Raw genomic sequence first — 22,648 nt, forward strand, 5'->3', positions numbered from 1 at the left:
GACGCTTTTGTTGACATCAGATACAGGCTAAGTTGGTCTTGTAAAAGAGGCTCCTGCTGAGGTGCGTTAGTTTTGTAATGCCTTGCAAAAGTAATAATACCTCTAGAGATTTTTCATGTTTGGGTTCATTACGAATACAAATGTCAGAGTGTTTTTATTGGGGTTTTTACAGGGATTGTCCTGAAGTTAGCTGAAACTATCTACCCATCAACTCTGACCTGTTTCCCCAACTCTGCTAAAGAAAAACATCCTTCCTCACAGCGTGATGTTGAAGTGTTCAACATGATGTACGATGGTAGCATGAAGAGCAAAAAGTTACATTTTGCTCCTACTTGAGAAGAACACCTTGTATACTTTTGCTGTCTTCCATATATGACTTAGCCAAACTGAACTTGGCTTAATTTTAGCAATGATTTTTGTTTTCAACCAGTTGGGTGGATGTGCAGCTGTTCCACACTATTCATTTTCAGATGTGAGATGTTTAAAGCTTGAGATGTTGTTTTATAGCAAGAACTTCTCCGCTACTTTTCCCCTGGTCTTTCTGTTATGCCCCCTGTGTGTACTGGATTTTATTTAGGAGTGTCGAAATATAGAGGCAGAGTACAACTATTAGTTGGAAAAACTTATTTTTTCTTCCCACTTTGCCATAAGCACAATTTTTTGTTGGTTTATTGTGTAAAATCTCTTTGAAATACTCTGAGGCTTGTGGCTGAGCTGCAATACATTAAATGGCTAGGAATATAATTTCCCTTTGAGATTAATAGTATAAAAGTACTTTGAATTGAATACTTTCACAAGGCATTGTAGACCGATCCAACTGTGATCAATTTCAAGGTGTTCATTCTTTTCTTAGGAAAAACTAGAAAATTGAACTAAAACCGTTCCCTGTTACAAAACATTAATTTTTACTTGAGCTATACCAACAAAAATCTCCTAGCCACTCACCTACAGGAAGGCAGAAAGCATAATTTCAGAAAAGTCAGGCAGCAGCAGAGCAGTCCAACTCCTGAAGCCGAGGCCACTAAGTGTCCTGATAGGTTGCATGTGTGTGGCTTCCTCTGTCCCACTTTCTCTTCCCGCTTAGAAGAGGTGCGAGTGGCTGCAAAATAACTGAACATTGTCGCCTCTGGAAAAGTACAACAGTGGGTGATGTTAGCTTCAAAAGGCCTTTTTATATTTTAACATAGAAGTTTGAATTAGTGAAATAGATCAGTAAGTAGAAGAGTTTCTACAAATGTGTGAGTCCTTTTCATCGTACTGGTTTAGAGTTAAGTCAGGCCTTGTTTTATTATTTCTTTTTGTGCAGGAGATTTCTAGGGAAAATGTACAGGGAAACATTACAGCAGACGGCGTGTTGCGGCCCTCTAGTGGTGAAATGATGTTAAACCAACAAAACTATCTCTTTTTTTTCAATGGGAAATATTCAGACTTTTCACAAAAGGAAATTATTTTACAAAATAAGAAAAACAAAGAGTTTCAGTAACACATAAGGCTGACGAGACACCACTTCTGTTTAAAAAGGTTATTTACAAAAAACAAACAAAGAGCCACAACAAAAAACTTCACAGTATGAAACAGTTTGAAAGGTGCAACTATCAGCTTGGAAGTATAAACTTACAGTCGTACTTTTGAGAAGAGAAGCCCTGATCTACATACACAAAATGCAAACGATGTTTGATTTAACAACATGCCCACCAGATCATGTAACATGTAGAAAAACATAAAACGGTTTTAAAACAGTACAAAACTCAAACATGGATGAGTCGTTACAAAATTACCACAGCATTTCCATTGTCTCTTGAAAAAACAAAATAATCTGGAAACTTAGGTCACCCTCACTGAGACTCTCCAATGTCCAAGACTATTTGACTACAGTTGTAACAGCTTCACTAAATTTAATCACATTGGTTTTACATGGAAGGTTTCTGCACCTCCACCATCACTTTGGTGATAATGTGTCGGGAGGGAACTACAGTCATAATGTTTTCTTCCTCTTCCTCATCCTTCGTCATTGCTGAACATGCCAGGAGTTGTCTTTAGGGGCAAGAGAAACACATTTTGAAACTAAATTTCATCCCCACGAACTCTGTCAAACGGTATGTGAAAATTTGGAGGTGTGCGCATCCAAATTTCACATTTTGCACATGTTGAGCTCTTTGTGCAAGAAGAGGGAGAGTGTTTAGTGTTTTGTTTTTCAGAGTGTGAATTGTTCACTTCAGCAGTTTGGAGTCATTCTGTTGTTTTTTTTTGTTTTTATTTTTTGCAGCTGAGTCATCACCATTTAGCTGGTGTGACAACCTCGCCTTTCCAAACTCAGTTGCTCAAGACATTTAGGTGTGTCTGGGCCACACTTCATGGATAAACCACCACAGCTCCATGCAGCACCCAAACCCAGATACTGTAGTTAGTCACCATGACACCGACCTATGACTATCTCACCACAGAGGTTTGGAGCATATTTAAAACTGTGGGCAACATGTTCTGGCTGATTTTATGTCACATTGCTGTCACAGTCTGGTGCGAAGGGGAGGTTTATAACTTCTGCTATAAGATATAATAAAACATTTAATTTAGTTTGCTTCTAAGAAATCAGTTTTGATCGAGGCGTTTTAGAAAAAACGCACATTTATAATCAGGTTACTAACGATATTCTCCAGCAGTGGTCATTTTGAGTCATTACAAACTGAGATCATATAAAACCAATAAATGTCCAGTTTTTTGTAAACCTTTCAGTGAGCGAGGTGAGTGTCAGAGCAAGCTGTCCTTTGTAAACTCGGGTATTTCCGGCACCATGCAGACCTGCAAGCTGCCTGGCTGATCCAGGGCCAGAGCAGGGCGGCAGGGCTGGCCGCAGCGCTGCAGGAAGGAACCCAACAACTGGCCGCTGTGGGCGTTGTAGAAAGACAGACATCCCAGCTGGTGGTCCAGGAGGGTTCCCACTCGCTCAGGACTCTCAGTGACAAACACGGAGGACTGAACGTCGCTGTGGAGTAACTGATACCTACAGCTGGACAGAAAGAGGAGCGTAAAGACTTTAGACTCCAATCATAACAAGAAGTTCCTTCATAATGAATAATGGTTTTCCTTTGCACACCCTGATGGTCCAGGACTGCACTGCAAGCACCATGAGGAGCTGTTTTCCCCGAGTGCGCTCTTCAGATTATCTGCACTACATGTTACTCCAAGCCTGTAAGCTGGACTTTCTGACACCAGTGTCTCCCAGTAGTAGATCCCTCGTGGAGGCAGCAACTCACCCAGGATGGACAGACACCTGGAAACAAAAACTGTGGCTACATAAAATTTTCCCGACAGGCTACGAAAAGCAGCTGTTTCTGGGTCAAGCATACTCCTTGTTTGTGGCGTGGTGAGCGTCATGGGAGTACTGCAGCGTGGCGTGATCATCTGACAGCTTCAGAGACGGGTGAGCAGAGGACTTTAGCAGCTGGAATCTGGTCCCTAAAAACAAGACAGATGTGAGCAAAACTACATAGAAATTAAACAGCCACAAACAAATACAGCGATTTAAGGTTTTGGTACCTTTAGTGGAAACGAGTGCAGCCTCACTCTGCTCACTGGCACCAGCCTGATTCACAGCTTTGATGTAAAACAGGTAGTTCTCATTCGGCTGCAGGACGACCGTCTGCTCACACCCTTCGATTCCCGTGATCGATCTGAAAACACACACCCACATGCAGCACATGCATTGCTTTGACATGTATGTTATATATAATAAAATGTAACAGAAAAAAATGCACTGTAAAGATAGAGTGCCTTGCAAATGTATTCACACCTTCTAAAATGTTTCACTTTTTGCTGGGTTACAACCACAAAGGTTCACTTTGTTTAATTGACATTTAGCGTGATCGACCATCACAAAGAAGAGAAATACTGAGAAACTTGTAATTAATAGAAAAACAAAATGTTTTGACAGTTTTTTTTGAAAAAAATCTTAAAAGTTTGTCTTGAACATGTCATTAGTGCCCTTTACTCTGACACCCATGAATAGTTTAATCTCAGTATCAATCCAGCAGGGCGATTAGTTGTGCACTCCACAAATCCGATGTTTATGTTCAATAAAGAACAAATTTATTGTTAAAATAAAGCCGCTAAAAGCTATTTTCAATTTACTAAAGTCATATATGTACGTGGATGGAAGAACATACCTTGCTCCAATGGGACCAAAATTGAACTTTTGCGACTTTATACAAACACCGCACCCTGAACCCTGAACGCACCATCCCTACTGCAAAACCTGGTGGTGGCAGCATCTTGCTTTGGATATGCGTTTCTTCAACAGAATCAAGCAACTCAGAGTTGATGGGATGATAGAGGGATCTAAATACGTTGTTTGTTTCCCCCCAGAGTTGTATTTGTAAAACCAATTAAAAACTTTACATATCATTTTCTTTCTACTTTGTGTTGGTCCCTGAGATAAATTCCCAGTGAATTACATAGAAGTTTGTGGCTGTAATTTGACAAAATTGTTTGAGGAACATCCATCTTAAACAGAAATGAACTGTTTAAGATGTGTGTCATTCCCACCAGGAGACCCCTACCTGAGTCCCTCTCCCTCCAGTTCATACTGTCGGCAGTACTCCAAAGTGTAACTCAGTCCTGGAGACGGATTAGTTGAGCTCCACCTCAGCGTGGCGGAGTCCCACACGACGCTGCTGCGCTCTGTGTCGATCGCTGGCACAGACGGAGCTGCCAGAAACAACAGCAGGAAGGCTTGAAATCACATTTAAACATTGGATATAAAATTCAAGCTCTTTCTGGCGGAAAAATAAGAGAATTGAAACAGAAAGATCCTGCCGTTTTATCAGCCCAAATGAAAAGAAAATTAAACTTCAAGATGTGTGCTGACCTGTTCTGAAGATGAGTCTGTCACTGGGCAGAGAGCAGCCTGTGTAGTTGACGGCCATCACCCACACCTTGTACTTCCTGTCAGGCTCCAAGTCCTCCAGAACACAGTAGCTCTCCTTCACCGTCACGCGATATTCCTCTGACACAGCTGGACGCAGTAAAATCCACCAATGGAAGTATATATATAGATATACATATATATATAGAGAGACATTTTTAAAAATAACTAACTCCCTGATCAAATCAGGGAGTTAGTGGCAACTCTAACTTGCCACTAACTCCCTGTCCTCACCTCCTTGTGGATCCTCCACGCAGTAGACCTGAAAGCAGTCTATGATGTCTCCTGGACTGACTTTCCAGTAAACGGTGACGCTGCTGCCAGAGGCTGAGCCGCGCTCCTGGGGCTGCAGAGTGGGCCTCTGGGGCACTGAGGGAATCACACCATCAGCAACTGGAACAAATGCAACACAGACAGAGACATGCAGAAGATTCATGTGCAGAGAGAGAGAGAGCTACCTGGAATCCCTTTGCGCTGTGCGAGGTTTGAGCTTGAGGAGTTGGTCTTGGTGTAATCCTCGAACACCAGCAGTCCCTTAGGACCCAGCTCCAGCGTCAAGGCTGAGTCCAAAGCAGTTTGGAGTCTGTCCGTACAAATGTTTGGAGTCAGGATGAGTTAGTTTGTGTTTAGTTTCAGAAAGCCGGACATTTTGTAGTCTGTTAAAGTGATTTTATTTTGGGCTCTTGGGGTTTTTTAGTGTTTATCAAAAAAGAAAATCTGCAAAGATTTAACATTGGACCTAAGAAGGAAGCTGTCAGCTAGTAGCTCTTTGGGAATCACCCTGTGGTGCTAAAATGTTATACATCTATCAATGTTATCTTTCATTGATTCAACAAAACAGGAGGGAAATAAGTGCCCTTCAGACAAAATACTGTAAAAAATAAAAGTGCCAAAATATTTAATTTAAAAGTCATATAAGTGTCTGAATGGTGCAAATGTCAGAGGAAATTAAATCAGTACACAATGTATCTTGTGGAGCTGAATAAGTTGAGCAAGTTTTGCATGTGCAGAGCAAGAAACGGTGTAAATACCTTGCGTGAATGTCTTCTGACGACTGGTGGCAGAAAAGATTAAAGATCTTTGTTACAACGTTTGAATCATTTACCAAACCGATAAATCCAGTCAAGCGAGTGTCCAGGACTTACTCTGGCGTCCGTCTCAGCCTCCCTGGCCGTGGTATCCAGAGTGGTTTTGGCCGAGTCTATGTTCTCCTGGTAGGAGACGATCTTGTCATAGAGCTGCTCCAGCTTGGCTTTCTTCTCCTCCTCCATGCTGATGGACATGGTGTTGTACTGCTCCATCACCAGAGCCATCATCTCCTCGTTCTGCGCCCGCATGGCTGCCTGGCTCTCCGTGAACTGGTCCTAGGACAACAGGAGAGTCGAGACAGAGAGAGAGCGTGTTTGGATTACACCGGCTCGCACGGCGACCAGCTGCTAAAAACACAGTACCTCTACAGAGTTGTAGGCCAGCTCCAGCTCGGACACCAGGTCCTCGATGTTCTCTGATCTGGCTTGAAGCTCTGAGATCCAGCTACCCAAAGTCTCCTGTCAGACAAGATCAAACATATTCTGTACCTAAGAGAACAATAAGGTAGGTGCAGAGTCGTAGTGAGCATCACATAAAAGAACAATCAAGGTTATATGCACAATATATAGTGGCTATACCCATATTTTACCCTCCGCAAATCTGATCATTTGGAAGAGGAGCAAGAAGGAAATCCTGACAAGTCAAATTTCAACTTTGCCATAAATCATGTAGAAAAAACCCTACAAGAATATGTTTTGGTTAGATGAGACCAAATTTGAACATGTTTGGCCCAAATAAAAACTCCACGTGGTGGGAAAGTAACACTGCATGTCGCCTTCAACGCCATGAAACATGTGGAGCCAGCACTGTGTCTTTCATAAACGGAAACAAAGAAGCGGGTGACAGGAAGATGAAAGGTGCAAATGCAAGCTGACATGGAACAAAACCTGACAGAGGCTTTAGATTGAGGGATGAGGTTCGACTTCCACCAGGAAAATGACACAAAATCACAGCCTGAGCTAAAATAGAATGGTAAACATTACAGCATCTTCAGGTGGTTCAACGACAAGCTCAAGAATGATGTTCACAGATGCTTTGCCTCCAATCTGTCTGAGCTTTGTTGTGAAGAAGAATCAGCAAAACATTCTGTCTTTATGCTAGTAAATCTGATAGAGATGTACCACAAAAGACAAAAAAAGGGCTCTGAATACAAATGCACATCTTTATGAACCACTTTGTGTTTGTTGTCACATGAAATCCCAATGGTAGGGGTATAGAAACTGTCGAACGGCGCTACCTCCTAGGACTGAACCCGTTCCAAGTGTTTCAGCTTCCATCCTCATCTGTAAGCTCCGGACACTGGTCACTCCCTGACAGCAGGAGTCCACAGAAACGTCTTCACAGGCTACACTGAATGAGTGAGCCTGCTTTCTCTGCCTGTGTTAAGAGGCGAGGGAGGGGAGAGTCCATTCTGGCCTCAGAAAACTGGCCCGGATTCAGATTTGCTGAGTTGTTTTGGTTAACTTGTCGGGATCGGTTTTCTGCTATGTGGAGGGTCTGAATGGGCTGCACTTCTTTCCGCTGCGTTGCAGCTTTGATCTTTTCCTCAATCGCTGTCAAGCTGTCAAGAGTTTTACATAAATACGGCGTCACATAAACACTCAGCCCGGTTCAAATATCATCTGGAAATTATAAGTTCGCATCAGCTTCCCTTTCTTTCATTTACTCTCAATTACACGATGAAATGTAGCAGGGATGCAATTGGAAAAGGCTGATTGCAGGGTCACGTTTCGTGGAGCTGTTTTGCAAAGTCGAAGCTTTTGCGGATTCTCAGTTACACGCAAAATCCTTTTCTCTGACCGTTAGAAGGTGTAGTCATAAATGAAAACTTTTTTTTTGTGACGCCTTGCTGATCATGAGACAGAAAACAAGAGTGGGTGAACAGATCGCATGTCAGTCTCTGCTTCCTAATGTCACACCGAGCCTTTTCATCCATCAAAGTGGAGCTTTGCATCATAACAAGTCAATGTGCTGGCTGCAGTCTGAGAGTCTCACAGGGTCAGTGGACGATTTATATCTGAGTAACTCAAGCCTTGTGTATTATGTGAAACGTAGCCCTGCTAATATGCACATTACTGACCCATGTTGTAATAAAGTAAAGGAAATGTGTGATGATAAACTGCTGTTTGATTTCAGCTTGTCAGAAAGCAAAAAGGCCGATTATATTCTGTTCCATTCATTGTAGCATTGCACAACAAAAATGCCTGAAAAAGCGTTTGTACAATAGAAGAAAAATATTTTGTATTTCCAATGCAGAATCATCCAGATTGTACATAAAACTCAACCGCTCTCTGCGTGTGCCTGTTAAGTTTCCATTTTACAATATAAACACCTTGAACTGATTGGATAGCGGCTGTTCAAACGGACCAATCAGAAGAGAGCTTGTTTTGCTGAACTCAGTCTCCAGCTGTGGGTTTAAAGAGCTCCGCTAACTATTTTAACTATACATTGAGAGAAGCTAGAAAGAGCTAATATGCTAACCACTAAAAGCACCCAATGGAGCTGCGTTTACATGCACACTCACAAATGCACGCATTCATAAACTGATACACAGATTGGCAGGCAATCTGGGTGCTGAGTGCCTTGCCCCGAGTCACTTTCTCATGTTGCAGAGGAGGAAACTGGAATCAAACCCACAATCTATTGGTTGCAAGAGGGCTACTCCCTCAATGGGCCACATTCATTTTTAAATAAAGAGCAAATTGTACAGAGCTGACACTGAAGGGGAAAAAAGCCTTTTTGTGGGATTCTGTAAAAAAAAATTGGGAAGACTAAACACCATAACGGGAACCTCCACTAGCAATACTTGACATTTTATCACCCTTTTCAAATAGTCAAAGGTTGTAAAAAGAAATTTTAACCCCCCAAACATTATCATTTGCTTGCATTAATCTAATTTGCTAGTCTTAGCTATAGCTTTACATGTTTTAAACTAAGTCAATTGGAGTTTAACAGATAGCAAATCCTGGGAAAGTTGTGTGTCGAGTACTGATGGATGTGGACAAACATTAACAGCAAAAAATAACTTGAGAACTTCAGTGTTCTGGTTATTAAAAAAGAGTCACATATCTGCGCATACACCACATAAAAAAGATACATAATAACCTTTTTATACTACTGTATGACAATAAATCACAATACATTTCCTTATTTCCGAAATACTTTGTTTTTAATTTACAATTAAAAATGTTCACGAACTTTGAGTGTAAACCCACATTTTATTGGATACGAATATGATCAACTAACAGTTGAGTCAGTGGAGAAACTGTAATTCAACATTATTAATCCTAATATCTTTCTTTGGGCAAAACACTCTGACTGATATGTGAGATATGAGCTGTTAGGCTTTTTATTTTGAGTTTACAAAAAATAATCAGATATGTGGGCAAAACATATCTGAACAACAAAAGAACATTTGATTCATGCAGCCTAGTTTTTATTTTTTATTATATTGCATGGATTCATGTTAATGAAGGACATCTGATGTAATCTGGACACTTCCTGTCTTTTGTCTTCCTGCTGTCAAAAAGTAGAAAAATGCAAATCTAGCCCCAAATAACTTCATATCCAAGGTTTAACCCCTTTCACTGACCTTGACATCCTCATAGGCCTTTTCCACTGAGCAGACCTGGTGGTCGAGATGCTCTGCAGACCTGCACTGATCCTCTAGCAGCAGACATCCACAGGTGTGACAGAACCAGTCCATGCCCTGCAGCTCTGCGGCCAGGCGGGCCTGACTCTCCTCCTCTGCATCAATAATTTCATAATCTGCTTCATTGAGCTCGTCCTTCTCTACCTCCATCTCCATCTTCTCCTCAGGTCTCTGATGGGACTCATCATCTTCATCTTCTTCTCTCTGGTTTGCAGATTCAAGAATAGCTTTTGCATCTTCCTCTCCGATCACTTCATACCCAAGGTCATCCACCGCTTCTTCCTTACTTTCAACAACAACTGTGTCACTTTCCTCCTTAATTTGTTCTGCATCTTCACTGTGCAGATCAAGACAAGGCTCTGCTTCCTCTTTAGGAAGGTTTATTTCTGGTTTGTCCTCCAACTCCCGTAGATCTGTTTTTTGTTCTGATTCTTCTGCATGTACATCATCTACACAAAGCTCAGATAAATCCTCCTGAGGAGTAAAACTTCTCAGCAGAGAGTAGGTGAGTTTGTCCTCTTGATTCTCCAGGTCCTCAGTGCTGGCTTCTTCTTCAGGTGCAGGTGTTAAAGGCTTCAAGTCCAACTCATTACTGGAAAGTTCTTCTATTTCTGCGACTATTGGTTCTTCTTCGACTTGAGGCTGCGGTGCCTCAACTTCAAATGAGATGTCAGGTTCAGGAGTAGAAACCATCTCTTTAATAATGTCCTCTGACCACTGATCAATCTGTATGTCCATCTCTACAGCCTGTCCTTTGGGAACAAGGAGGATTAACTCATCACCTATATTCACTACATCCTGCACACAGGTCCTTACGTCCTCTCCAGACAGTCTAGTTGTGGATTCTGCTGTTTGTTGCAGGTTGTCTGATTCACAGTCAGTTGTGTTTTCTTGCTCCGTCTGGTGATGTTTGTTGGTTTCTTTGGGCTTTGCAGGTTGGGTTATTTCCCCTGAAGTCTCAGTGTCAACACCAGACTCCAGATCAACAACTGCAGGCTTACTCTGCTCAGAAAATTCCTCTGTTAGGGGCTTGAGATGATCTTCTGCCTCAGGAGCAAGCGGTATTGCCTCTATGACCTCCTGTACATCAGTCTTAACGTGGTTCTGGATCTCTTTGTCATCCATTGCTTTCTCCATCACCTCCTCCACTGTTTGCACTGCGCAGTCGCAGTCAGTAATGACTTCTAGAGGGGCCGCATCTGCAGACACTGCTTCTTTGTCCTCATGCACAGATACTTCAGAGGGTGCCGTTGATTCTGTGAGGAGTTCAGTTGAGGTGAGTGTTGCAACTCCAGTTTCTTTCACTTCAGCTGCTACTTCAGGTGGATATTTCTCATCAGCAGCCTCCATCTTTGACTCAACAGGGGCTCCTTCTTCACACGAGCTCCTTTCCCTGGTTTCTGACAGTACAGTGGGTTCAGTGTTGGCTGGAGGATCCACTCTGCTCTCAGGTAGAGTGGATGGTGTTGTGTCTGGTGTCACCCCAGGAAGCCCAGACACGTTTTCAGCCTCTTTTTGTGGCTCACATGGCGGTTCTGTTTCAGTAAAACTTTGCTCAGTGACCGTCTCATCTCTGCCCTGTGAAGTTTCATTCACTTTTGTTTCCATCTGGGGAGTTTCGATTGATTTTTCTGTGCTTGGCTCCACTGCCTGTTCCTCTTGTTTACTCTCCTTCTGATCCACTGATTTAGACACCTGGCATGGCTCTTCTGGGATTTCCCCTAAACCTTCATCATGGCGTCTCACTGATAATTGTTTTACTTCTGTTTCTGTTTGATGTTCCTCTTTCTCTTTAAGTATTTCACGCTCCTCCTGTGTCTCCACTTCATCGCTTTTTATAATTTCTGCCTCTCCTTCATCTTTTGCTGCTCTGATTAAGCATCCTGTCATTTCAAACTTATTCTGTGGCCACATCATCCTCCCCCCAGCCTTATCCTCTGATGACTCTGACTGAACGTCCACCGCTGGTGTTTCATCTTTCAGCCTGAACTTCTCCAGGTACCCATCCGCCTCATCTGAATCTGACAGCCGCCTCTTGTAGGATTTCTCAGACACCACACTCTCCGCCTCTGAGTACTCTTCATCACTCCTTCTCTTTTCCCCCACAGCATCCTCATAGAGGTCTGAGTACATGAAAGACATGGCAGTGGGCTCCTCCAGGAGAATGGGGTCAATGATCTTGGGGGGCCCCGGGGAGATAAAAATAGGAGTAAGGATGGTCTCTTCACTTTCAAACAACACCAAACCACCATCCATCATTGATCGCTGGCTCTCACGTCTTGATCTCATCCTTTCAATGCCTTCCTGCTTCTCCTTCAGTGCCTCTATGGGAGGTCCTTCTCCATAGAAGACCTCATCCAAGTGTTCCCCAACTATGTCAGCATCTGTGACAAACACAAAAGAGTCTTCGGACACAGACGCACCATCCTCGGTTGCCTCCTTTAAGGATTCCTGCTGCTCCGTTTGGGCTTTTCCAGGCGACTTCTCTTCCTCTTGCTGTAGCTGTGGAGCTTCCTCTCCAGGTATTGCCACATCCAAAAGGGTGAACTTTTCGATGTAGTCAATGTCAGCAATGCTCTCTGTCTCTGACGTTGTGGATCCAAGCAGTTTGTCCGGTGATGGCTGTGAAGTTTCTTTTGAGGCCTATTGAGAGATTGAGATGACTCAAACCCAGAAAGACTTTCTCATGTTTAGATCTGCAGCATGAATAAAGTGAAAATAAAAATATCTCAGCTACTTACCTCAGCATGATCCGGTGTCTGCTCTGCTTCCAACTGGTCCCTGTGATGTGCCCAGTCATGCTGGTTTCTGGACCTGATCTTTGGAGTCTGGTCTAGATAAGACAAGTTGTCCTGCAGGTCTGTAGTTTCCTCTTCATCCACAGTGGGAAGTTTGGATGGCACTCTGATGTTGAGAATCTCATATCCTTCACATATCAAACTGAACAGCTGCTGATCTTTGGATTTTATCTCCTCCAAGTCTTCCTCTGTTGGTGTTTTCTCCTCTTTGATGTTAGGGAGAGAAACTTCTGCCATCTCTGGTCTCTCTACTCCCAAAGCCGAAGCTGACCTTGAACTACCAGGTCGGCTTAGCCGGTCTCCCAACCTGCTGCTTCTTCCCCCGGATCTCATCCTCCTTCGGACCACTTTGTCCTCATCGAAGACAATGGTGATCTTCCCCGCACCTCCTGAGCCTTCCATGCTGTAAGCCTCAGAAGTGGAGCTAGCCTCCGATGCCCAGGGTGTAGAGCAACGGCTGGAGGCCGTCTCCCAAACGATACCACTGTCCTCACTCTGAACTGTCACCATGGAAAAAGACGGGTCCACCATGAGGCACTGGAGTTTGGGCTTCACGGACTGGTCCTGGATGACTTCTCGCAGACTTGAAAAAGAGAGAAACAGACAGAGTCAGAGGCAGGAGAGCAGGCTGTTTGTGCCATTCAAGTGCAAGAGGAGATCTTTCTGGCTCTGCTCTTGGAAATCCGAGCAGAGAACAAACTAATGAATCAAATCAAAACACATTTGATCAACACTGACCTGGATTCGTGTCTTGCAGCTTGACAAATATGAGGTGAAAATAAGGTAGCACATAATTTTGCTTCTTAAGAGGATTACTTGAGCACTGTAGAACTGCCGTGTTGGGACAGATCTCTAGAGCCAGGCTGCCAAAGTGAGCGATACTCCAAAAACCCTGAGCTGTCCCCTGGGCTATGAATACACCTCGTCCCTTGCTGGGTTACGGTAAGGTGACGTCCACAAAACGTCATTCACGTAATGCTCGAGAAGAAATACCTGGCTTTCTCAGATATACCCAACATACCAGTGTCTTCCATTATTTATGACAAGGCAAGGTCAATTCAAAGCATGATAAATGAAAGGTGAAACATTGAGTCAGTGTTGCTGACGCACCCCAATGTGAGAGAACCTGACTGGGTATATAGGTATTAATGCTCTGTATATTTTCCTTCTTTGGAAAAGTCAGTAATGTGTAACAAATTGAAAACACTGGTGTTTCATCTGCAAAGATAGGAGAAACCTCTCAACACAAAAACAAAATGACCTATTGGTGAAGTTTGTCAGCAAGTAAATCAGGCTGAAAAAGTACCTGTTCTGGAGTTCTTCCACTTCGTCTTCATCATCCTGGCTGAGAGCTTCATCCTGAAACTCCTGCAGCTCAGTCATTTCAGAGTCCAGACTTTCAGATTCCTCCATTTTGGCAATTTTCTCTGGTTATCTTGCTTTAAGTTCTCCGAGGTTCGTTTTTTTTGTGTGTTTTAGACTACAGTTACTCCGAATTGGGAGTTGGTCTGTCTGTTTGTGTCATTCAAAGTTGTGAGCTTCGTCTCTGACTCAGAGAGGGACAGAAATAGCGTGGGGTATGAAAACAGGGGAGTGTAGATAAGAGAGGGGCAAAGGAGACATAAAGAAAGGCTATAACTAATTAGTTAATTAAGATAAACACACCTTCAGGTGGCCTGAAACAGAGACCCAGATTTTCAGTTGGTAGAACAAGTCTTTTATGACGCTGCACCCTTGTGAGATCCAGTGGCTCATGGCCAACAGAGGTAATATAGCTTTAAATTCAAAACCCCCGTTTGCCAAGTTATAAATAGGCCTTGTGCTGAAACTGTACCTCTGGTCCCCTTGCTGCTGGTGAGATGGGGTACTTCTCAAAAGCAGGCACATGTTTTGTAACATATCTGCCACCTAACATTGCTGGCACTATGCTGGAGTCATAAAATTAGGCTTAATAAGCCGTCAAACCACCATAAGTAGAAACAATCAACTAACTGACTGAACTAACTCGACAGATGATGACTCATAAGATTATCTTTCCTCAGACACAATGCGCCATGCAAAAGTATTCATAACTCTTTAAACTGTTCACCTTTTGTCAAGTTACAGTGACAAACTTTGGTGCATTTTATTGGCGTTTAGACCAGTTGATACTTATAGTATCCAGTTGAGAGTTGCTGGGTTATCAAGACAGCGTCTACAACTTTCCAGGATATTACAAAAGAACTTAAAACAATATCTAAAGCACCTCTGGCCTAAATTAAGAGCAGTGTTGATGTGTTCTACAGCCAAACCCAATGGTGATCAAAGAGAACATAAAGGTTCTTCTTACATTTTATTAAAATATTCAGACAAACATGACTGACTTGTAGCAAATGGAATGATGAACTTGGTCCCTTAAAAGAAAAACCTGAAGGAGAAATATGGACATCAGCTTGTGACCGTTAGGATATTTACATGTTTGATCGCCTGTCAAGTTCCCCTCTGTGGACAATGAAGGGTATTTATATTCTATAAGACATTTTGAGAGTTAACACAACTGCTAGATTGGGGAGACTTGTAACCTTAAACAAAATACTCATTTAAAACTGTTTTGCGCATCTACTGTTATCTTTGTAAGATATTAAAATGTATTTAAATATCTAAAATGTTTAAGTGTTGCCAAAAAATAAAAAAATACATTTTCATGGCACTTTACCTGTTAAAGGTGGGTCATTATCAAATTATATCTATAAATATCTACATATTGTGTGTTTAGTAGCCTGGTTTTGTTAAGATGTCCCCATGCAGTCTGGAGCAGCAGTTGAGAAGATAATAAAAACACTTTATCTTATCACTGTAATAATATATGTTTATTTTGACTTTATACAGTCATCCCATTTTGTGGAAACCAGACTGAGCAACTTTGCATCATCATCCATGTAGTTGGTGAAATACACAAATGTATCGAACTGTTTTTGGCACTTCTACTAGCATAGCTTTAGTTTATACAAAAAAATAATACTTATATGTCCTGGGAGATTTTTTTTTTTTTTTAAATAAACAATAAAACTCTACAAAGCACAAATGTGCTTTTGCGTTTGATTTCCAGAAAAATGGAAATCAACAGCAAGAACAAAAGCAAACAGCAAAAAATATATATATTCAAATTCTTTAAAATGTAAACTGGTGTGTTTGCCCAAATAAAACTAGAAAGTATCTGAGACTCAAACCCTTAACGACAGCTGGAAGAGAAGTCACACATGAGGAGGGACGATCTCAAGAACTGTAAAATCCAGGAGAACGGTTTCAACGATGAGCTCTTTGTGGTCGTTTTAACTCAAACATCACAGAAGAGCTCAGGAGAAAACGCAGGGCATCATTAACTTAATGCAGCAGGAGAGAAAGAAAACATGTCAACGTTGACTTATAAAAATAGAAAAAAGGCTTCGACATCACTAAGTTATAGAAATCGTCGGCATAATGCAGATTCAAATAATTGTCTTCAGAAGGATGATGTTGAGAACAGCTGCAAAAAGAGGATAAACTCAGGAGAGAAGACAATGTTAAACCTAAATGCTGTCAGTTCCACTAAAGCCCTTACATGAAAGAAAATATCACTTCCATCCAGGAAAGCAAAAAAGTAGCAGCTGTATATTAAAAAAAAAAATTATCTTGCTCCGATTCTCCATTTTCAGCCACTGGAGGTGGCCTTCATGTGTTCTGGTTTACCTTCACTCAATGTTTATTTTCTTTTTGCTATGATAGCAGTAGCATCAGAAATTGCACAAATGTGGCGGCAAAAACATTCAACCGTAAAGAACATCAAGTCCTCCTCTCCTCTGAGTCTGTGCTGCTGAGCCGCTGAAACTTTCCTCTGTACAACTCCGACGTTTTCCATCGAAAGGCCAGTCAGCTCATCTCGTCGCTAACTCCTCATTGATGATGGCTCTCAACGCCAGGATGGAGACCAGGTCCTTCCTCTCGTTCAGTATCTGGTACGACTGCGTTGGCAGGGAGAGAGAGGAGAGAAGATCAGGAATCTGGTTAAGAACAGAGAACAATTTAAGGAGTCCTGATGAATGTTATCTACCTCAGAAAAGCACTTTTTAATGGTATCAAACTTGGTCTTCTCATGGACGGCTCTGGCAACATTACTCCCCTCGAAAGGCTCTGAAACGGAAAGATTTACTATATATAAAAAAAGGATTTTATGGTGATGCTTCATGTTGGGTTATTTGCAATGTTTCTAATCTGGGTCACTTTGTTTATGTTGAGTCAGTTCTGACTGACCTAAATAATTAGATTTTTTAAATTCTATTCATAAATGCATGGTAACTAAAATACACCACAATAAAATGTCATTCTGCTGTTTAATGAACTTTAATTTAAAAAAATCTGATAATGTTCAGAGACGCAAGTAACATGCATAAATGTCAATAAATCTGTCTTTCCTTTATTTTACTATTTATTAAACTAAAGGTTTATTGCAATAAATCATCATCTAAAGGTTCCTATATTCCAGTCAAACTAATTTCAGGTTTCAGCTAAGGCATAACAAATGTTTTTCCTCCACATAACTTTCTATTAATTTGCTTAGATACTACATTATAAACAGCCATTTTATGCAATGACATGTTGCGACTCGGGCTGCACAGTGGCGCAGTTGGTAGCACTGTTGCCTTGCAGCAAGAAGGTCCTGGGTTCGATTCCCGGCCGGGGTCTTTCTGCATGGAGTTTGCATGTTCTCCCTGTGCATGCGTGGGTTCTCTCCGGGTACTCCGGCTTCCTCCCACAGTCCAAAAACATGACTGTTAGGTTGATTGGTCTATCTAAATTCTCCCTAGGTGTGTGTTTGTGTGTGGATGGTTGTTTGTCCTGTATGTCTTTGTGTTGCCCTGCGACAGACTGGCGACCTGTCCGGGGTGTACCCCGCCTCCCGCCTGGAACGTAGCTGGAGATGGGCACCAGCAACCCTCCCGACCCCATTAGGGACAAGGGTGCACGGAAAATGGATGGATGGATGGATGTTGCGACTCGCTCTTCTTCACAACTTCCTCGTGATTGTTCAGGCCATAATTTAAGATTTCTGTATCCAAAAAGCCTTTATTTGCCCAAATGGTATCCAGTCATTTTCTGAGAAACCAAATGTTGGGTTTTCTTTACCTATAAAGATGAAACCACCAAAGCTAACAGGAGATTCTGTGTAAGATAAATGTGGATAAAACAATAGAATTTTACTTTTTGAAACAAAGTACTGCAATGAAATTTACTTTTTGATGTTATTCTAATTAATTGAAATTTTTAACTTTTAAATAATTAAAACAAACAGAAAATTGACAAAGAACATTTCTGGAGTTCAGTTCTGTCTGGATAACAAGATCTAGAGATTTTTGGATTTGAACTTTACTTGCATTTTTAGCCTGCAAAGCATGAGAAATAAAATGCCGGGTTTGAAATTCATCTTTAGTCGTGAGCCCCGCAGCACGGCTGGCACGGCCATATAAATGTTTACCTTCCACACATATGAATTTGTTTCTCCACTCTTTAGAATTGGTCTTGGGCAAAGTTGTGGCCTGGCGCACAGAGATCACCTGCTTGTCCCAACTGCAACACATCAAATCACAACACAGCTGCTGTTAGAGCCGATCTGGCACCATGGCCACAGTCGTCATTCAGCATCGGTTAGCAGACTACAAGGTCTGCGGATGGTCAAACTCTCCAGGTTCACATGAGCTTCTTCCACTTGCATAAAAATTTAAAAGGTGCCATGCGCCTTACTTCATCTTCTACAGTATTTCAGCAGAATGATCTCACACTGAAAAGCTTTGAAAATCCACCCTTTAAATTGAGTAAATTTGTTCATTAGGGAAAATAATTGCCATTAAGAAAATGTCTTTTTTTTTTCACAAACTAAATGTTATTGAACCATTTTGTTAAATTTAGCCTAAACGATGAGCTGATCAGAGTTTCTAGGGACTCCATAACTTTATGTGTGAATATGAAAGGACAAAGAGGTCTTTTTCTTTAAACCACTCTTAAAGGTTGGAAAGAAAAAGTTCAAGTAAGGAAAATGTGTGTTGACGTCTATAAGTCAGGAAATGGGTATGGAAAATATATACTCAATTAATTTAAAAGCTTAAAATAACCTAAACTGTGACAAACAAGGTCAGGTTAGGACTCAAGTATGTGGAAAAAATGGTTAAAAAATAAATAAAAATTCCCATTGCCCACTGTTAGAAAAGTGTAGCAAAGAGGCGTTGTTCACATGCCAAACACTTGATTGCAAGCCTGCGAAACTTAACTGGCACTTTAACTTGAACTTTGTGCTTTGGTCAAATGAGAATAAAACTGATCAAAACAAAAGACCAAATCAGCACAGAAGTAGTTCCTTACGATACAAAATGAACATTCTCTAAAGAGAATCCCAGTCCGTAGAGCTCAGACCTAAATCCTGTAGAAAGCTGAGGAAAAGAAAACATAAGAGATGATGCAGGACTGGTTGATCTAGAGAGAATAATGGCAAAAGCTAAAGCAAAAGATCAAGTACCATCCTGCTGGTAACAGACGGTGTGTGAAATACTAACATCAATGCTACTGATGTCAAAAAAAATTATTTTTTTAACACTGGGTCTTTACGGAAAGCAATGAATGCTCTCAAATTTAAGGAGGACTTTCTTAAAAGTATGAACTTATATTCTAAAGTTGCTTTTTTTTGTACATCTTTAAAGGAGGTTATAGTAAGTTATTATATGGCTTGTTCTGATCCTGTACAAATATCAATCAACGTGCAGTCATGCAGCAGGTTTTTAGTTCAACTTTTCAAACCTGGCTTGGCACATTCTGCAAATACACGGATCATGTATGTCATGTTAGTGCTGGATAAGGCCAAAGGTCCCACCTGCTGCTGCCCCTCAGCCAGAAACATAAAACCAGAGAGTTGGAGGATGCAGGAAGGTGAGGACAGACGGAAGAGTCGAGAGGGGAGGAAAAAGTAGGCAGGGAGAGATGAAGAACGAGATGAGGAACGGGAGCGAGAAAATGAGCACGGGTCCATGAGCCTCACTTCAGCTCCGATACCTGAACCGCGTGGCGTAGTATCTGAGGAAGCCCAGCAGCAGCTCGCCCAGAGACAACTGGTTTGTTGAGGTGAAGAGCCGGACGTGTTTGGGTCCGTCTGGAACCTCGTCTATATCCATGAGCAGATCAAAACACTCCTAAAAATCAGGGCGCAGGACAAGAGGGTCACAGTTAAAACCTAGACATAACCCACTGATGTAAATACATTAGTATGACTTAATTTGAGTTTACTAGACTCAAAATCTGATAAAAAGGCAGTTCACACTTACAGGGTGAGTGTTTTGAAAAGATGGGAGGACAGGTTGTTCAAGAGCTGGTAAGAAAACAGGAAGTTGTAGAAGTTAAGACAGGCCTTATGTCTGAACAGACAAAGTAAACGTCGGCTTTTTCTGCATGTGCGGCTTCACTGACTCTGGAGATAGTGAAGCACCATCAACACCAGCGTGTAGCTGCTCAGCGTTCCTTTGCTGGCGTCGTTGATCTGGTGGTGCCCCGCCCACTTCTTCACGACCAGGACCAGGGGCCTAACCCTGATGTCGGCTGCAGGAGTCAACAAGAACACGGTTAGACAAGCGACTCTTTCTCAGTCACAATGCTGGCTGCAAGTAAAAGGCACTGCTGACCACTTCACCCACCGTAAGCGTAGGTTCTCAGCAGGAATGTGTTTCTGATGCCCACCGTGTTGTTGACATTCAGGTCGAACTCCAGAAAACTAACGTGGGGAGGGTTAGGATGGACATAAACTCATTCAGGATCAAACTGTGATACAAACACAAGCAAGTAACTTACGGCTCCTACCTGCTTCTCTCTTTGAACTTGAGGATGGGAACTTTAGCTTTAATCAGCTGAATCCTTGCCAAATATGCTACACGTCAAAACAGAGATTATGAGATTTACAGATGCTGATTTTGTGAGAACCTCAAAGAACTTTTAAGTAGGTAAACAGCTCCTCCTAGTGGTTTAAAGACAAAAATAACATTTAAAATATCTATCAGTTTGAACTGATGAAAGTATTCATCAGTTCAAAGCATCACAGAAGAAGGATAGTGAATATAAAAGTGGAGACATTTCATATTTTATTTGTAAAACATTTTGAATTCCACAGCAGATCCATTCAATACCTTATGGCTAATATCACATAAGGTCTTGAGCATGTAACCTTACAAAATTTGAAAAAGTTCAAGGGGGGTGAATATTTTGAAGAATTTTTTCTTCAGGCACTGAAGAAATACAGTAGATAAAGTAAAATTAAAAGATTACAGAAGAAAGACAAGATGGTTTTAGAACAAAATGTAAAATTATATTGCCTTACAGAGTGATCTGAAATCCTTATGCAGTTGACGAAGGACATCCATTGGACGGCGGCGTCTCTGAAGCAGGAAATTATTTGTCATTTGGATCAAAACAAACAACGTAAGGTTGATGCAAACGTACATTTCCCTTAATCACAAGACAGAGGTCGGCATCGCTGCTCCGGCAACCCAGTCCACTCATAGAAGATCCGGTCAGGTACAGCCGCGACTCTGACAAAAACACACTTAATGAAAATAAAATAAAAAAGACAACGACAAAGTACAAGGACAATTAAATCCATTTGAACCAAACCTGGAAATTGTTTCTGGATGTCTCCTTGTAGCCGAGCTCGACACGCCTCCTTCCTGTCCAGATCCGAAGTTTGCTGCTGGCAGGCCTCAAACAGCTCCACCATCTGACCACTCAGCTGGACGCACAAACACATTCAACACTAACTGAGACTAATCATTTCTTAATGGAAACATCTCCAGACTTTACAAAGATCAGATCTACCTTGTCCTTGACGAAGACCTGAAGGCTCGTTAGGTTTTGTGGTTCGGAGAGCACCTCTGTGATCGGCGGACTGGAATGAAAGTGTTCAAACCCCACTGGGGCGGACATTGGGGGCTCTCCCACTGCCAGGTTATTATGAGGAATCCATCTTGGTGAGGAGGCCGGCGACGGGTTGAGGCGTTGGCGTTTGACAGCATGAGCATTGTACTCGTTGTGGTGCCTCCTGCAAGAAGCAAAGGTCAGCATGGGCAGAGGTCACTCAGTTCCAAACAAAGGATACTTACTTGCACCCACGGATTACACCGGCTGGGGGCGGAGGGAAGGCTGCAAAGGTGGGCGGTGAAGGCTGCCACGCATAAGGAGGCAACCGCTCTATGTTGAGAAAATTAAAGCTGGAAAAAAGAGAATGGATAAATTATTATTCAGAGCATAAAATATCAATAAAGTAACCATTTTTGTCAACTGTATATGTGAGGGATTAGTGAAAGTGTCACTTTTTTTGTCTTGTTGGTTGTTTTTGGCTCTCTGGTGCAAAACAAGACAAACACACAGACAGTGAGTCACATCCACATATGGATGCCTGTGCTAGAAAAGACCCCTGTTTGAAGATTGTGCGCAAATGATGGGCAAACCCAAATATGGGAAGCTATCTGCTTGCCATCTGTAACCTATAGAGAAACACAGGGACTGAAGGAAATGGGAGCTTGATTGGATAACTTGGACAACATTGGGAAAACAATTGTACTGTGAACCTGTTCAGCGTTTTCCTACGTTGGGCTCACCTGTTAGCAGCTTCAGGTTGGTAGTGTTGGTAGTCAGAATACCAGGGGGCTCGTGGCACAGGATACGGCGTATTATCCGTGGCTCCCCGCCGCGCAAAAATCTTGTTGCGGTGAAACATGCCGACGAACTCCACCAAGCTCTAACATCAACTTTGCTGAAGTTTTAGAGGTAAAAAAAAAAAAGAAATACATCCAACGGAATCAACTGAGGCTGAGGAAAAGCCCGAACATGTCTAACTATAGCAAACTCACAGAAAGCAGGACGATATGATACCTAGGAAACCGAAACTCGCCGTGCCTGTTTATGAAGCTAACTGGCTAATGTTAACCATCATTTAGCAAAAAAAACAAAAACTGAATGAGATTTAGGCGAGGAGTGCATCAAAGCTAACCTGTCACTAAATGTTTAAAATCATTTTGTTTTCCACATTCATACTTCCTGTAACACTTACCGAAATTCCAGATCACATGTAAACAGACCTAAGTATCCCAGCTGAAGAACTTCCGCGTTCATCTCATGACGTAACTGAAATGGATTTAAAGG

General features: G+C 42.0%; 2 protein-coding genes across 4 annotated transcripts; both read right to left on the bottom strand.

The window, feature by feature from the left end:
- Positions 1-1,152: 1,152 nt before the first annotated feature.
- cmya5 (cardiomyopathy associated 5) lies at positions 1,153-14,160 on the bottom strand. 2 transcript variants are annotated; one of them, XM_028034272.1, is made up of 14 exons: positions 13,767-14,160; positions 12,404-13,043; positions 9,603-12,305; positions 6,373-6,468; positions 6,067-6,285; positions 5,953-5,975; positions 5,380-5,504; positions 5,156-5,290; positions 4,865-5,011; positions 4,557-4,704; positions 3,538-3,671; positions 3,348-3,456; positions 3,095-3,271; positions 1,153-3,007 (listed from the first exon to the last, which is right to left on the bottom strand). In XM_028034272.1, the coding sequence occupies exons 1-14, from the start codon at positions 13,871-13,873 to the stop codon at positions 2,749-2,751; spliced, it is 5,022 nt and encodes a 1,673-aa protein (XP_027890073.1). In that variant the 5' UTR covers positions 13,874-14,160; the 3' UTR covers positions 1,153-2,748. The 2 variants fall into 2 exon arrangements, with proteins under 2 accessions (XP_027890073.1, XP_027890074.1); XM_028034273.1 differs by lacking the exon at positions 13,767-14,160 and adding an exon at positions 13,199-13,364.
- A 1,127-nt stretch (positions 14,161-15,287) lies between these two features.
- tent2 (terminal nucleotidyltransferase 2) lies at positions 15,288-22,648 on the bottom strand. Of its 2 annotated transcripts, XM_028034495.1 has the most exons (15): positions 22,557-22,648; positions 22,105-22,259; positions 21,607-21,714; positions 21,323-21,545; positions 21,122-21,236; positions 20,951-21,039; positions 20,829-20,886; positions 20,315-20,381; positions 20,152-20,228; positions 19,928-20,056; positions 19,786-19,829; positions 19,517-19,653; positions 17,952-18,043; positions 16,530-16,609; positions 15,288-16,440 (listed from the first exon to the last, which is right to left on the bottom strand). In XM_028034495.1, the coding sequence occupies exons 2-15, from the start codon at positions 22,221-22,223 to the stop codon at positions 16,354-16,356; spliced, it is 1,425 nt and encodes a 474-aa protein (XP_027890296.1). In that variant the 5' UTR covers positions 22,224-22,259; positions 22,557-22,648; the 3' UTR covers positions 15,288-16,353. The 2 variants fall into 2 exon arrangements, with proteins under 2 accessions (XP_027890296.1, XP_027890297.1); XM_028034496.1 differs by lacking the exons at positions 15,288-16,440; positions 16,530-16,609 and having other exon boundaries at positions 19,503-19,653.

Source organism: Xiphophorus couchianus, chromosome 12 (genome assembly GCF_001444195.1).
Source record: "Xiphophorus couchianus chromosome 12, X_couchianus-1.0, whole genome shotgun sequence".
In the NCBI taxonomy this organism is placed as follows: domain Eukaryota; kingdom Metazoa; phylum Chordata; class Actinopteri; order Cyprinodontiformes; family Poeciliidae; genus Xiphophorus; species Xiphophorus couchianus.